The sequence below is a fragment of the Callospermophilus lateralis genome, chromosome 3 (genome assembly GCF_048772815.1).
Source record: "Callospermophilus lateralis isolate mCalLat2 chromosome 3, mCalLat2.hap1, whole genome shotgun sequence".
Classification (NCBI taxonomy): Eukaryota; Metazoa; Chordata; class Mammalia; order Rodentia; family Sciuridae; genus Callospermophilus; species Callospermophilus lateralis.
Genome location: NC_135307.1, coordinates 16,827,361 through 16,840,793, shown reverse-complemented (window position 1 = coordinate 16,840,793; position 13,433 = coordinate 16,827,361). Strand labels below are relative to the sequence as shown.

The following is a 13,433-nucleotide window of genomic DNA, read 5'->3' as shown; positions in this document are numbered from 1 at the left end:
GTACAATGACCTTGACATATCATACATTTGAATCAGATGGGATATAATTTCTCATTTTTCTGAGTGTACAGGTTGCAGAATCATATTGGTCATGCAGTCACATATATTAATAATAATGTCTGTTTTATTCTACTATCCTTCCTATCCCCCCAACCCCTCCCCTCCCCTCCCATCACTTCTCTCTACCTAATCTAAGAAAACGCTATTCTTTTTTTTCTCACATCTTCATACATGTGTTTTGTATAAAGATGAGGGTCTCCTTCCACCTTCCATGCAATTCCCCTTTTCCCTCCCTTTCCCTTCCACCCCTCTTCCCTATGTAGAGGTAATCTTCTTCCGCTGTTCTTCCTCCTTACCCCATTTTGAGTCACCTCCCTTATATTAGAGAAGACATTCAGCATTTGTTTTTTTGGGATTGGCTAACTTCACTTAGCATAATCTGCTCTAATGCCATCCATTTCCCTGCAAATGCCATGATCTTATTATTTTTTAGTGCTGAGTAATATTCCATTGTATATATATGCCACATTTTTTTTTATCCATTCATCCATTGAAGGGCATCTAGGTTGGCTCCACAGTCTAGCTATTGTGAATTGTGCTGCTCACATTTCTTTCCAGCTCTGTGTGACTATTGTGTTAATATTTTCCCTCTATAAATCTATATTGCTCTTGTATAGTTCCAAAATCTCTCTTTTGTGGAGAAAAACAATGTTAACAGTTCCCAATAATACATCATCTATGAGCAAGTTTTCATTATTAATACATTTGTAGTTAGACTCTATGTCTACAGATATTGACTTCAATTATTATTTAGAATATAGTCATTAGTTTCATAAAAGGCATACCATTTCTGGTGGTGTATAGAGAACTCAGGGTCAGGGGTAGGACGCTATGTTAAGGGGGAAAAGAGTGAAGGTATGGGATTAATCTAATTTAGCAACTTTGGAGGAAAACTCTAATAAATAGACAGGGGTAATTTACAGAAGAATGTATAAATTCAAACTCTTTATCTGTATTTAGAAATTATCCTACGTATAAATAGTAAAAGTTAGGAGGTTGAAAGTGGGATAGAGGGAGGAAGAAAAAAATAACAAGGAAAGAAAGAAAGAGAGAGAGAGAAAATAAAGAGAAAATAAAGGTGGGGGGTGAGGTGGGGTTGGTGATTCAGTTCTTAAAGTCCAATTTCATGCAAAGTTCTTGGTTTCACATATGTTGAGGACCAGAGGGGGAAGGGTAGAGGAGAATGGATGAGAAGAGCGAGAAAAGAAAAGTAAGAAAGAAAAAAAAAGTCTACAGCCACACCACCCTGAACGCGCCCGATCTGTCTGGTACAATCTTTTTTATTTTTTTTTCCTTTTTTATTTTATTTTTTTTTTGTGTGTGTGTGTGTGTGGTGCCATGTGCATGTGAGGTAAGAACTCTACCAACTGAGCTATTTCCCAAGCCCATACATTTTTCTTTTTTAAAGCCACTTTTATATTAAATTTACTGAGCATGTTTTCCTAGGCCATGCCTAAAACACCCCAAAACAAAACAAACAAAAAATCCAATATTGTCAGGCAAAAAAGTAAAGACACTTAACTTTTTTTTTAAAAAAAAGAGAAATCTACTAATAAGCATCATAGACATATGGGTTCCAAAGATGTGGCAGATGTACAGTACTTCAAATCAGATGGTATGTCCCTTACTAGTGACTAGTGGGTACCTCTTTTCCTTTGAGGAAAGTGATTCTAGCATAGCTAGAATACCAGCTTTATTCTTCTACTTAAAACAGTATCTGTTCCTTTACCTATCTTAGGTGTTTCATGGTTATATGCATTCTAGCCAAATAAAATAAACACACCCCAAGAATATCATTCAAATAATGTGAGAATGAACTTCACATGTAACTAAATGATGAAAAGTAGGCATAAGTTTTCCAACCACTTTTACTCATATGAACACAACTACAAGCACCAGTGTCCTCCTACCTCCACGTTGGGGATGGTTTGTTTTTTCCCTCTGGGAGCTTCAAAGAATAACTGTTCTTTAGCACCAGTGTTGACCTGTAAAAGCTTTCCTTAAAAAAAATAAAAAATATATAGAACATACTTATATAAATACTTATATCATTAGTATAATGTTTCAATTTTATGGGAAAAAATAAGCTTAAGTATAAAAAATCATTTTCCTCTCCAAATCAAAATATTTTAAGATATTGTATTTTCTTAATCTTCATATAATTAAATTCATAAACAGCTTAATTTTTTATTTATGCAAATACATAGAAGCTATTTGTTTTTAGGCATATTGAAAAAATCTTAGAAACAAATGTTGAAATTTTTTTAAATGCATACAAGTATTTTGTTTAGCAATACCTAAAAGAATCCTTAATTTAAAATATTAAAGTTTTAAAGCTGAAAATATAAAAATATAACCCTTAAAGGTAGCATTTAAAATAATTAACATTTATTTTAACTTATCAAACACTGTCATAAAATACAAAGATACTCATTAAATTATGCTATATAATTATGGTTATTTTTAGGAAATGCATATTAACTAATAGAAAAAGGAAGTTAAAATACTCATTAACATTTATATTTCTAAATTTGAAGTTTGTCAAACTTATCAGATAATAACTAGTACATTATCTAACTAAAAATCTTTATGTACAATATATTTATATTATTCCACAAACTAAACAACTTATTACTGTACTGTCATTTGAATGACATAAGGTAAAGTACTAAGAAAGTTTATAGCATTCCCCTTTAGATGTAAAATAAAGTAGTGGAAAATAATTTTGAGAATACAGTTTATTTTTCACAAGATTTTTGATTCTAACAAGATCCAAACAAATCATGTTTAGCTACACTAAATCAAATTTTAGTGTAATAAAATTTATTTATAAATCAAACTTTTATTAAATATTAAACTGTTTAAAGTCTTACCTCTAATATCCCAATCAATATGGGTTATGCAACTTGTAGCTCCTTTGCATATTCCCACTCGTTTACTACTCATTACATTATATATATCTATAAAGCTGTCATGGGATGCCACAGCCAGATATTTCCCAGATCCTACAACAGAAACATATTTTGGCATTTTCTACTTGTGGAAATGTTTTTACACTCTGCAACTAGAGTTAATTTTCTTAATATCTTTTTGGAGAAATCTTAGGTGCTTCATAAGTTACCTAGTATTGAACAGATGTATTAAATGATAAATGATTACATTTTCAAGTACATTAATAACTAACAAGGGGCTGGGGCTGTAGGTCACTGGTGGAGTGCCTGCCTTGCATGTGTTAGGCACTGGGGTTGATCCTCAGCAAGACATAAAAATAAATAAAATAAAGGTATTGTGTCCATCTACAATTTTAAAAAAATAACAAAATAAAGTAAATTTTAGTGAAACAAATTAGTTCAGTGGAGAGCAAACTGTCAAAATTATATATGATGTAATTTTGGTATGTTTTCATGACCAAAAAAACTCTTTAAATTTAGAAAAAAAAAGATCTAGACCAACATAAGTAAATTTTGCTTAATATTGTATTATATTATATTATAGTAGGTTTTTTAAAAAACTGTATTATAGTAGGTTTTTAAAAAAATGTTGTTATAAATGCACACAATATCTTTATTTATTTTTATGTGATGCTGAGGATCAAACCCAGTGTCTAATACGTGTGAGGCAGGTGCCCTACCATAGAGCTACAGCCCCAGCCCTATAATAGGTTTGTAATAAATAATTACTGCAAGAAAACTGGTATGTATGAGTAAAATTAAATGCATTTTCTTCCTTGTGGTGCTGGGGATTAAACCCAGGGTCTCTCACATGCCATGCTACATCCCCAGCACAAAGTAATACAATTTTAAAAGCACTAAGAATATCAAGAATGTCATGAAAACAGTCAAGCTCTTTTTATGTTACAAATGAGAAAGGTGAAGTTCAGAGTAGTGTCCTGGCCCAAGTCATATAGAAAATTTAGTAATAAGAATTAGCACTAAGCAAGATATTTGCATAATCAAATACAGGGCTTTTATTTCTTACCATACTGCTCCTTCTAGTCAAAAAGTAAAATTCCAAAATAAAACAAGCTAATATAAACCACACATTGATACATTTACTCATATTCAGACCAAAGTTAATAATCAAGTAAATGCAGTCTTACCAGGTGAAAATCTAATATCTGAAATAATATCTTTTCTGTGGTGAAAAGACACAAGATCCTCTAGAGTATCTGCATTTGCCATTAAGAAACTTCCATCATTGAGACCTACAGCTAAAGCTTTTCCATCAGGAGAAAAACAGCAACATCTTCCACCTGGTAAAGGAAGAAAATAGTATGTATTAGGAAATTTTCTTTTTTAAAAAATACGTGCTTGAAGGACCTTTAATTTCAAAGAGGATGCCTATATTTATTATGGCTTCAAATCAACATAAAAAAGGAGTCAAGAGATGCAGATGAAGTTTTCTATGAAAATTCCAGTAAGAAATTCTAAAAAAAAAAAAATTAAACTCATTTCTAAATGTAACCAAACTGAGTACTGATATTTGTCTTAAAAGAAATTAAATTGAAAAAAAAAGTTGAGATTGCCTGTCTGAGCCAAGTGCTGGGAGGGGTTACAGGAAGGTGTCTTCCTCCTTTCCTAGTCCCCCAGGCACCATGTTTTCAGACAAGGTCTGGCTTGATCTCCCCCCATAAGCAAATGGCCGGCAAACTCCAGGGAATCCAGGCATGGCTGCTTCTTCCCTGCAGCCTTGGATAACAAGGCAGAGCAATGGGAAAACCATGCAGTTCTGTGTGGGGAGGCAGTCCTGGGTGAATGTTGTGCCTGGGTGCATGTGATGGCCTACAGGAGTCTGATATTTGTACTGCTATTTATTTTTGTGAAGAAGCAATAATGCACTTGCAAATGAACCTACAATGAGACCCCATGTCCCTGTGGGACACAATGTTCCCAAAGACTTAAAAGAGGAGAATGACACTCAACTCTTCAGTGTTCAGAACATCAAGTATGAATCCCAGCTCCTTGCAGACACAAGCCTGCTACAACTGGAAACCCAGGTAATTCAAAGTTGCTACAACTATTTGTACAGGATGAAACTTTTGGATGCCATCCTTGCCTCTGAGATCCCATTTCATGCTGAAGGCTGGCACCACCATTCCTTAATGGGCAATAATTTCTGCTCCTCCTTTCTAGATCTGTGGAACACTATTACTCCTTTCAAAGTTGTATGGAAGACCCTCACTGATACCCTGCTGAATGGCCAGGCACTAGCCTGCTGTGAGACAGGGGTGTTTAGTTAGAGTGAGTACCTGTGCCATCAAGAGACCCTAAGTGAGCTGGCCACCATGGTCAAGGCAAGAATTGGGAACTTACCAGCACCAACCATCAGCTGGAGACCTCATTCCCCTGAAATCTCCCCAGCTATCCAGGTGACATAAGTCCCTCCCCTCTGGTCAGAAGAGAAAATGTGTCAAGAATTTCCTGGAATCGAGGAGCTTTATGTGGCATTTATACACAATGGAGTATTACTCAGCATTAAAAAATGACAAAATCATGGCATTTGCAGGGAAATGGATGGCATTAGAGCAGATTATGCTAAGTGAAGCTAGCCAATCCCTAAAAAACAAATGCCAAATGTCTTCTTTGATATAAGGAGAGCAACTAAGAACAGAGCAGGGAGGAAGAGCATGAGAAAAAGATTAACATTAAATAGGGACGAGAGGTGGGAGGGAAAGGGAGAGAGAAGGGAAATTGCATGGAAATGAAAGGAGACCCTCATCATTATACAAAATTACATATAAGAGGAAGTGAGGGGAAAGGGAAAAAAAACAAGGGAGAGAAATGAAGTACAGTAGATGGGGTAGAGAGAGAAGATGGGAGGGGAGGGGAGGGGAGGGGAGGGGGGATAGTAGAGGATAGGAAAGGCAGCAGAATACAACAGACACTAGTATGGCACTATGTAAAAACGTGGATGTGTAACCGATGTGATTCTGCAATCTGTATACGGGGTAAAAATGGGATTTCATAACTCACTTGAATCAAATGTATGAAATATGATATGTCAAGAGCTTTGTAATGTTTTGAACAACCAATAATAAATAAAAAAGAAAGAAATAAGCAACAACAAAAAAAGGATGACTCTAACACATTGGAGAGCACTTTGATGGAGCTGAAGGACTCTCATTGCAGACTGAGCCAGACAGATGTGATATACGAGGTAGGCTACCTGCTAGGCAGCTCTCAAGAAATCTGGCTCAGTAGACCCAAACTGTGTTAGACAAAGCTCCTGTTGTGTCCAGGGTTCTTAGAGCTTGTGTATAAAAGGTCATTCCCCAACCCTTTCTTTTTTTTTTTTTTTTTAATGAAGGAATACATCAGAAGGAGAGAGAAGGGGGTGTGGGTAGGAGTGCTTTATTTTTTAGTTGTAGTTGGACACAATTCCTTTATTTCATTTATTTTTACATGGTGCTGAGGATCGAACCCAGGGCCTCGCGCATGCTAGGCAAGCGCTCTACCGCTGAGCTACAGCCCCTGCCCCCCAACCCTTTCTTATAGGTTTTTTTAAGAACATCAGCTACAATTTTATTTCTCCAAAGTAGGATTTTTTTTTCTGGATTTGAATTCATATGTCATTCTTGTTTCTATCAAAGCTTCCTTAAACAAAAACTTGTTTTTGGCCATAGTTCCCCTACTTAGTTCTAGACCATTTAATCCCAAAGAGTAGAAGTAAGGTGTCTTCCCCATTGTACTCAATCCACTGGTAACCTCTGGGCTTAGGTTGTCTCAGAGTTGTTTGGTGAAAAAGGCAGACAGGAACTGGGGTTTCAGGCAATGAGGAAGTGTGTGTTATGTGCAACAACTTACCCTGGCACTCCACTTAAACCAAGATGTGTTGAAACTTTAACACAACTTTCCTCATATGCAAGGATCTGCCCTTCTACCTCCATTCAATCCTCTTGTGAATACATTGAATAAAAGAGAATGTTCTGATACTTGACATAATCTATTCCAACATACAAGATGGTATACAGGCATGGTTTTCCCTAATAAGGCAGTGTACTGGTCTGACTTTAGTTGTTGAATAAAATGAACTATTAAAAAGCAACAACACAGGGCTGGGATTGTGGCTCAGCGGTAGAGCACTTGCCTACAGCAGGTGGGACCCGGGTTCGACCCTCAGCACCACATAAAAATAAAGGCATTCTGTTGTGTCCATCTACACCTAAAAAAGAAATATTAAAAAAATGCAACAATACAGAAATTAAGTTGATGAAAAGGAATAAGAGATTTTACCTATTAACAAACAAATGCCAATGACATAAGTGGAAACTTTTGGGGGTGGGGGGAGAAGACTGCTATCTTAGTAGATTCTACCCAAGATATCAGAAATTTAGGAAATGAGGCCATCTTTTAAAATGCTTTAAAATGTTTTTTAAAATTTGAAATTTTAAAATTAGGAAAATAGGTTCTGCCTTTTCTTTTGTAAAGACAAAACCCTTGGGAGTTTTAATTCTGTTTTGTACTTGCCCTATGGGGCCTCCACTGCTTTTCTATGGGAGACACTCTTAATTTAACAGATGAGAATATTTTGAAAATAAAACAAAACAAAATAAAAGGGAAATCTGACAATAGGTAATTATTAGTTAAAGATAGAAAAATCTAGGTTTAAAAACTATGCAAATGATATTAATATTATTAATTGTTAGTATTAATTTTTTTTAAAAAAAGGTTAGTACTACACTGATAAATACAGAACAATGGGCTTACTCTAACAGCAAGAGATGCAGCAAGCATACAAAAACCCTAAGGCTTTTGAACCTTTCATGAAATAAGATGGAAGAGGGATGGGGTACAGCTGTTACAGAATGAGAATAAGAAGTCATCTAATTAACAAGCATAAACTGGCAATGAAGAAATGTAGGATGTAATTTGAGATCTGAGAGTCAAGAGATGACCTGGAGCAGGATGACAGCAGTGGAAATGATGAGGAATGGTAGGATTTGGACATGTTTGAAAATACATATGAAAGAACTTTAACCAACTGAGTGTAGAGTAAGTGTTGGTTTCTGCTTCAATGGTGATGCCATTTACTGATATGAGAGAAACTAGACAAGGTACAAGTATTCATTTCTGTACCACTTTGGGTAAGGATGCCTAAGAAGTTCAATTGAAGACAGCAAAGAGCCAGTTTGACATATTAATTCTTCTATGGAGATCAGGGGGTACAGGCAAGAGATATAAAAATATGAGGCAACAGCATATAGATGGCAGTTACATCCATGAAATAGAATAAGAACTTTTTCTTAATTTTATTGCTGCTTAGCTCCAAATTCACTATTTTAATCCCATTATTTTTTACTGAAACTGAATCCTATAAACATTTTTCCTTTGCCAACTGATTTGATTTGTGCTAGTAAAGGTACTAGAGGGACAGTGCAAGGCCAAAGCAGAAGGAAGAAACTTTGCTTCTGAGACATTAGCAGATTAATGTTTTTTTTCCCCCTACCATTATAACAAAGGATTTCCTAGACCAGCTGTGACACATGTCCTCTGGCAAATTTCTTTACCACTGGTAGGTGGTAAAGGGTCCTGTGGCATGCATGCACTCTCCACAGAGAGTGGTAGAGGAGTTTGATCTTCAAGTTCATTAGCCTTAAATATAATAGCTGTTTTCTGCGGTTGCTCCTTATACATCTCTTAAAATATTTTTAAGCCTTCTACTAGTTAACTACAGTTAACACATCATAGTCTTTGGGCTTGAGCACAGTGCTGAGTCCTTACCAGTAGGAAACGGGATGCTGGTAATCCAAGGCATGCACTGGTGTCACAATTAATCAAGTTACTAATCCTGCCGTTGACTGTAATGAACTACCTACTAAAGTTAATGCCTTGGAAGCCCAAGAGGCTGCTGCCCTTGACCACTATAATAATGAAGACTACAAAAACAAGTAAAAAGACAGTGTTGTGAAACAGATTCCTCTGACTGCATGAAGAATCTACAGAAAGACGTAACGAGCTCAGGTCCTTAAATTCCTAGCATGAATTGCAGTCTGAGAAAGCTTCCACAGCGAGTATAAAAGAATACCTGACATTATAGTCACTAAAATTTAAACACAAATTTCACTGTCTGCAGATATAGAATGTCAACTGAATTATACAGCTTCACTAAATTTCTTGTATGAAAATTAGGGAGCCAGTGCAACCATTATGGAAAGCAGTTTGGTTGTGATTAAAAAAAAAACTATAAAAAATGAGGATGGGTCAAACTTGATCCATAAGTTGATGCTTGTTGTAAAGAAATAAATCTAAAAGCTAAGGAAGGTAGGAAGTTGCTGCTCCTTTTTTTTCAGTGTTGGGGATCAAACCCAGGGCCTCAAAAAACTTGGAATGGAACCACCATTTGACCCAGCTATTCCACTCCTCAGTTTATACCAAAAGAACTTAAAAATCAGCACACTACAGTGATGCAGCCACATCAATGTTTATAGCAACTCAACTTACAACAGTTAAACTATGGAGCTAACCTAGGTGCCTTTCAACAGATGAATGGATAAAGAAAATGTGGTATATAGACACAATGGAATATTACTGAGCCCTAAAGAATAATGAAATTATGGCATTCTTAGTAAATGAATTGAACTGGAGAATATTATGCTAAGAAAAAAAAGCCAATCCCCAAAACCAAAGAATGGATGTTTTCTCTGACAGATGCCAATCCATAATGGGGGAGGGTTGGGAAAAATAGAGGTACTTTGGATTAGGCAGAGAGGAGTGAAGGGAGGGGAGGAGACATGGGGGTAAGAAGGATAGTAGAATGAATTGAACATTACTACCAAATGTACATATGATTACACAACCAGCGTGATTCTACATTATGTATAACCAGAGGAATGAGAAGTATACTCCATTTTATGTATGATGTGTCAAAATGCATTCTACTGTCATGTATAACTAATTAGAACAAAATTTTAAAAAACAAAGAAAATTAGGGCATCAAAAGGGCACATCTCGTTGAACTTAAACAAAGGTGAGATTTCAAACTTCTGTTTTTCTGAGTCTCACCTGCTTTCTTTTCCTGTGTTTAAGAAGTCTGACCTTTGGGGCAATTGCCTTGCAAAGGAATGCTCATCTTTCTGAAGAACTAGCATAACTAGCCGTTGCCACTAGACTCATAATTTGGGTCAAATCTCAGCATGCTGTAGGGCAGAGATGAGTAAATTTTTATTAAAGGAATAGACAGTACATGTTTTCAGTTTTGCAGGCCATATAATATTGGTCATAGCTACTCAACTCTGTTACTGTAGTGCAAAACCAGCTCCAGACAACACATAAGTAAATGGGCATGGTTGTGATAAAAAAAAAAACTATAAAAAATGAGAGGGTGGGTCAAACTTGATCCATAAGTTGATGCTTGTTGTAAAGGAATGAATCTAAAAGCTTAGGAGGGAAGAAAGTTGCTGCTCCTTTTTTTTTTTTTTTCAGTGTTGGGGATCAAACCCAAGGCCTCATGCATGACAGGCAAGTGCTCTACCACTAAGCTACATCCGCAGCACAGGGAGGTATGAATGTTAAAGCAGATTTTTCATTAGCAACCTCATACCCACCCACCCACCAACTATATCTACCCCTTCCCCTAAAGTCTAGAAATAGTTACTTCACTAAGGCAATGACATATTAAGGGCAGCACCTGCATCTTAGCAAGCCCTGTAACTGTTCTCCTATGTAGGTCAGGAATGACCATAGGAGAGGTTGCCATTGATAAGGGCTCCCTGATTCAACAGGAACCTTGAAGAAGCAGAGGCCAAGTGGCAGCTCTTAATCACCAAAGCCAAAATAGACTCTTTTACAGAAAAGGACGGGAGGAATGTACTGATAATCAGAATACTTTAGTCTGTAGGGATTTCTGTTGATGGCTAATTAAGCACATTTCTGTATCAATGAAATAGGTAGATTAACAATTTATTTAACAGAAGAAACTTCAGATGTGGTGGCTAAAAACCTGACTTAAATTCCCACAATGGAGAACCATAGATTCTCAACCAGTTTTCAGACCTAAGCCAATGTTTATACAAGGAGCCCCTTACTGAGGGGGAGGCTAGAATCCAGTAGAACTATCATAAATATATGACACATATCTTCTCCCAAGGGAACTGTGGCCACTTAAGAGAATGGCCGCAAATTGGAAAAAGAAAATATCCAAAGTTTCAAGGATTACTACACATAAAATCTGAATTGATGCTAATTTTTAGGACACAAAATGATGCTATTTTCTACCATTGTGAAAGATTATGGGGATCATATATAATAGATGAAATCTTAGGTCAAGTTTGAATCACAGTAGGACCCACCCAATTCCTAAATTACAATACTTGGCAACTGGTAGACTCTTCCATGCTAGTGTTATAATCCATGGGCTAAAGGTCACTATGATACAAAGAACTGGGTGGAAGCCTCTGGAGATTCCCTCCTCTACTAAGACGATAAATCAGAAGCAAAATGTTGAGCCCAAGAATTATAAAAATCAATAACACTATCGAATACTTGAAATATGCAGGAGTAGGGATATCTATCATATCATGTAAAATTGCCTGTTGGGTCTATATTAAAATTAGATGAATTTTAGATAATAACTGAATAATAAATTTAATCAGGTAGTGACTCCAATTGAAACTGATCCTCCAGATGTACCATCTTTACTGGAACAAATTAATGTAACTCCTAACATTTGGTGTGCAGTCATTGCTACTAGACTCATTGCCTTGGTTAATGCTTTTTTTCTCCTTACCAATTTTTTTTTCTCCTTACCAGAAGCAGTTTGCTTTTACCTGGCTTGTACCTGAGTATACCTTCAAAGCCTTGCCTCAGGGTTATTTCAACTCTCCTGTTCTCTGCCATAATATAGTCCACAGAGATCCTGAGGGTCTTGACATTTCACAAAACATCTCAATGGTCCACTACATTGATGACATTATGCTGAATGGATCTGGGAAGCAGGAAGCAACAAGTACTTTAGATGCCTTAGTAAGACATGTGACTCAAGAAACTGGCTGATAATAACTCAGCCACCCAGGCACCAGCCACATCAGTGATGTGTCTGATGTCCATTGGTCTGGAGTATGTCAAGATATTTCCTCCAAGGTAAAAGACAAGTTGCTGTACTTCCCATCACCTATCACATGAACAAAAGGAGCAAAACACTCTGTTAGCCTCATGGAAGCAACATATACTACATTTCAGAGAAGCTGCTTCTACCCACCTAACAAATAATTTTGCAAGTCACTGAAAGGCTTCCAGCTTGCAGTGAGCACCAGAGCAAAAGAAGGAAAGCTGATTTTTCACTTGGGAAGAATGAGCCAGCAGATTCAATGACACTCAAAGTATATGTGGCACATAGGGATGCTATATGGAGCCACTAGAAAGCTACCCAAGGAAAATCATATTGAAGAACCACAGGATCCGAGAGCAAATTCCATGCTTTTCTTTACAGATAATTATTTTCCTTTTGAGAAGTAGCTTCTAGATTGCTACTAGACCTTGTCAGAGAGTAAATGTCTATGTCACTATGTGTCCTATACTTCCAATCATGAATTGGAAGTACATGAGCAATCAAGCCATGGTTTGAGTGTGCATAGTAGCAATATATCAAGTGAAAATGATATACAACTAGTCTTTTTTCTTATTTGTCCTGTTTGTGTGTGTGTGTGTGTGTGTGTGTGTGTGTGTGTGTGTCAGTGCTGGGGATAGAACCAAGGGCCTTGTGTATGTGAGGCAAGCACTCTACCAACTAAGCTATATCCCCAGCCCTTTTTTGTTGTTGTTCTAATTAGTTATACATGACAGCAGAACGCATTTAGATTCATTGTACACATATGGAGCACAACTTTTCATTTATCTGGTTGTACACGATGTAGAGTTGCACCATATTTGCAGTCATACATGTACATAGGGTATTGATGTCCATCTTATTCCACCATGTTTCCTACCCCATGCGCCCTCCTCTCCCTATTCTCCCCTTTGCTTAATTAAAGTTCCTCCATTCTTCTCCCACCCCCCATTATAGATCAGCAACCACTTATCACAGAGAACACTGGGCCTTTAGTTTTTTTGGGATTGGGCTTACTTCATTTAGAATGATATTCTCCAACTCCATCCATTTACCCACAAATGCCATAATTTTATTCTCTTTTAATGCAGAACAATATTTCATTATGTATATGTACCACAGTTTTTTTTTATACATTCATCTATTGAAGGACATCTAGGTTGGTTCCATAGTTTAGCTATTGTAAATTGAGCTGCTATAAACATTGATGTGGCTGCATCACTATAGTATGCTGATTTTAAGTCCTTTGGGTATAGACCGAGGAATGGGATAGCTGTGTCTAATGGTGGTTCCATTTCAAGTTTTTAAAGGAATATGGAGATATTGCCTTC

The 13,433-nt window shown here is 36.5% G+C and overlaps 1 protein-coding gene and 1 pseudogene across 4 annotated transcripts in view; one reads left to right on the top strand and one right to left on the bottom strand.

The window, feature by feature from the left end:
* Window positions 1-13,433, bottom strand: part of Eml5 (EMAP like 5) — a 185,097-nt gene that overhangs the window by 46,341 nt on the left and 125,323 nt on the right. For all 4 annotated transcript variants that reach the window (XM_076849768.1, XM_076849767.1, XM_076849765.1 and 1 more), the window contains exons 22-24: window positions 4,160-4,312; window positions 2,934-3,065; window positions 1,971-2,059 (exon numbers count right to left, since the gene is read on the bottom strand). In XM_076849768.1, the coding sequence (XP_076705883.1) occupies window positions 1,971-2,059; window positions 2,934-3,065; window positions 4,160-4,312 (374 nt within the window). The remainder of the gene's footprint in view (window positions 1-1,970; window positions 2,060-2,933; window positions 3,066-4,159; window positions 4,313-13,433) is intronic.
* LOC143393455 (protein C1orf43 homolog pseudogene) lies at window positions 4,837-12,050 on the top strand (annotated as a pseudogene).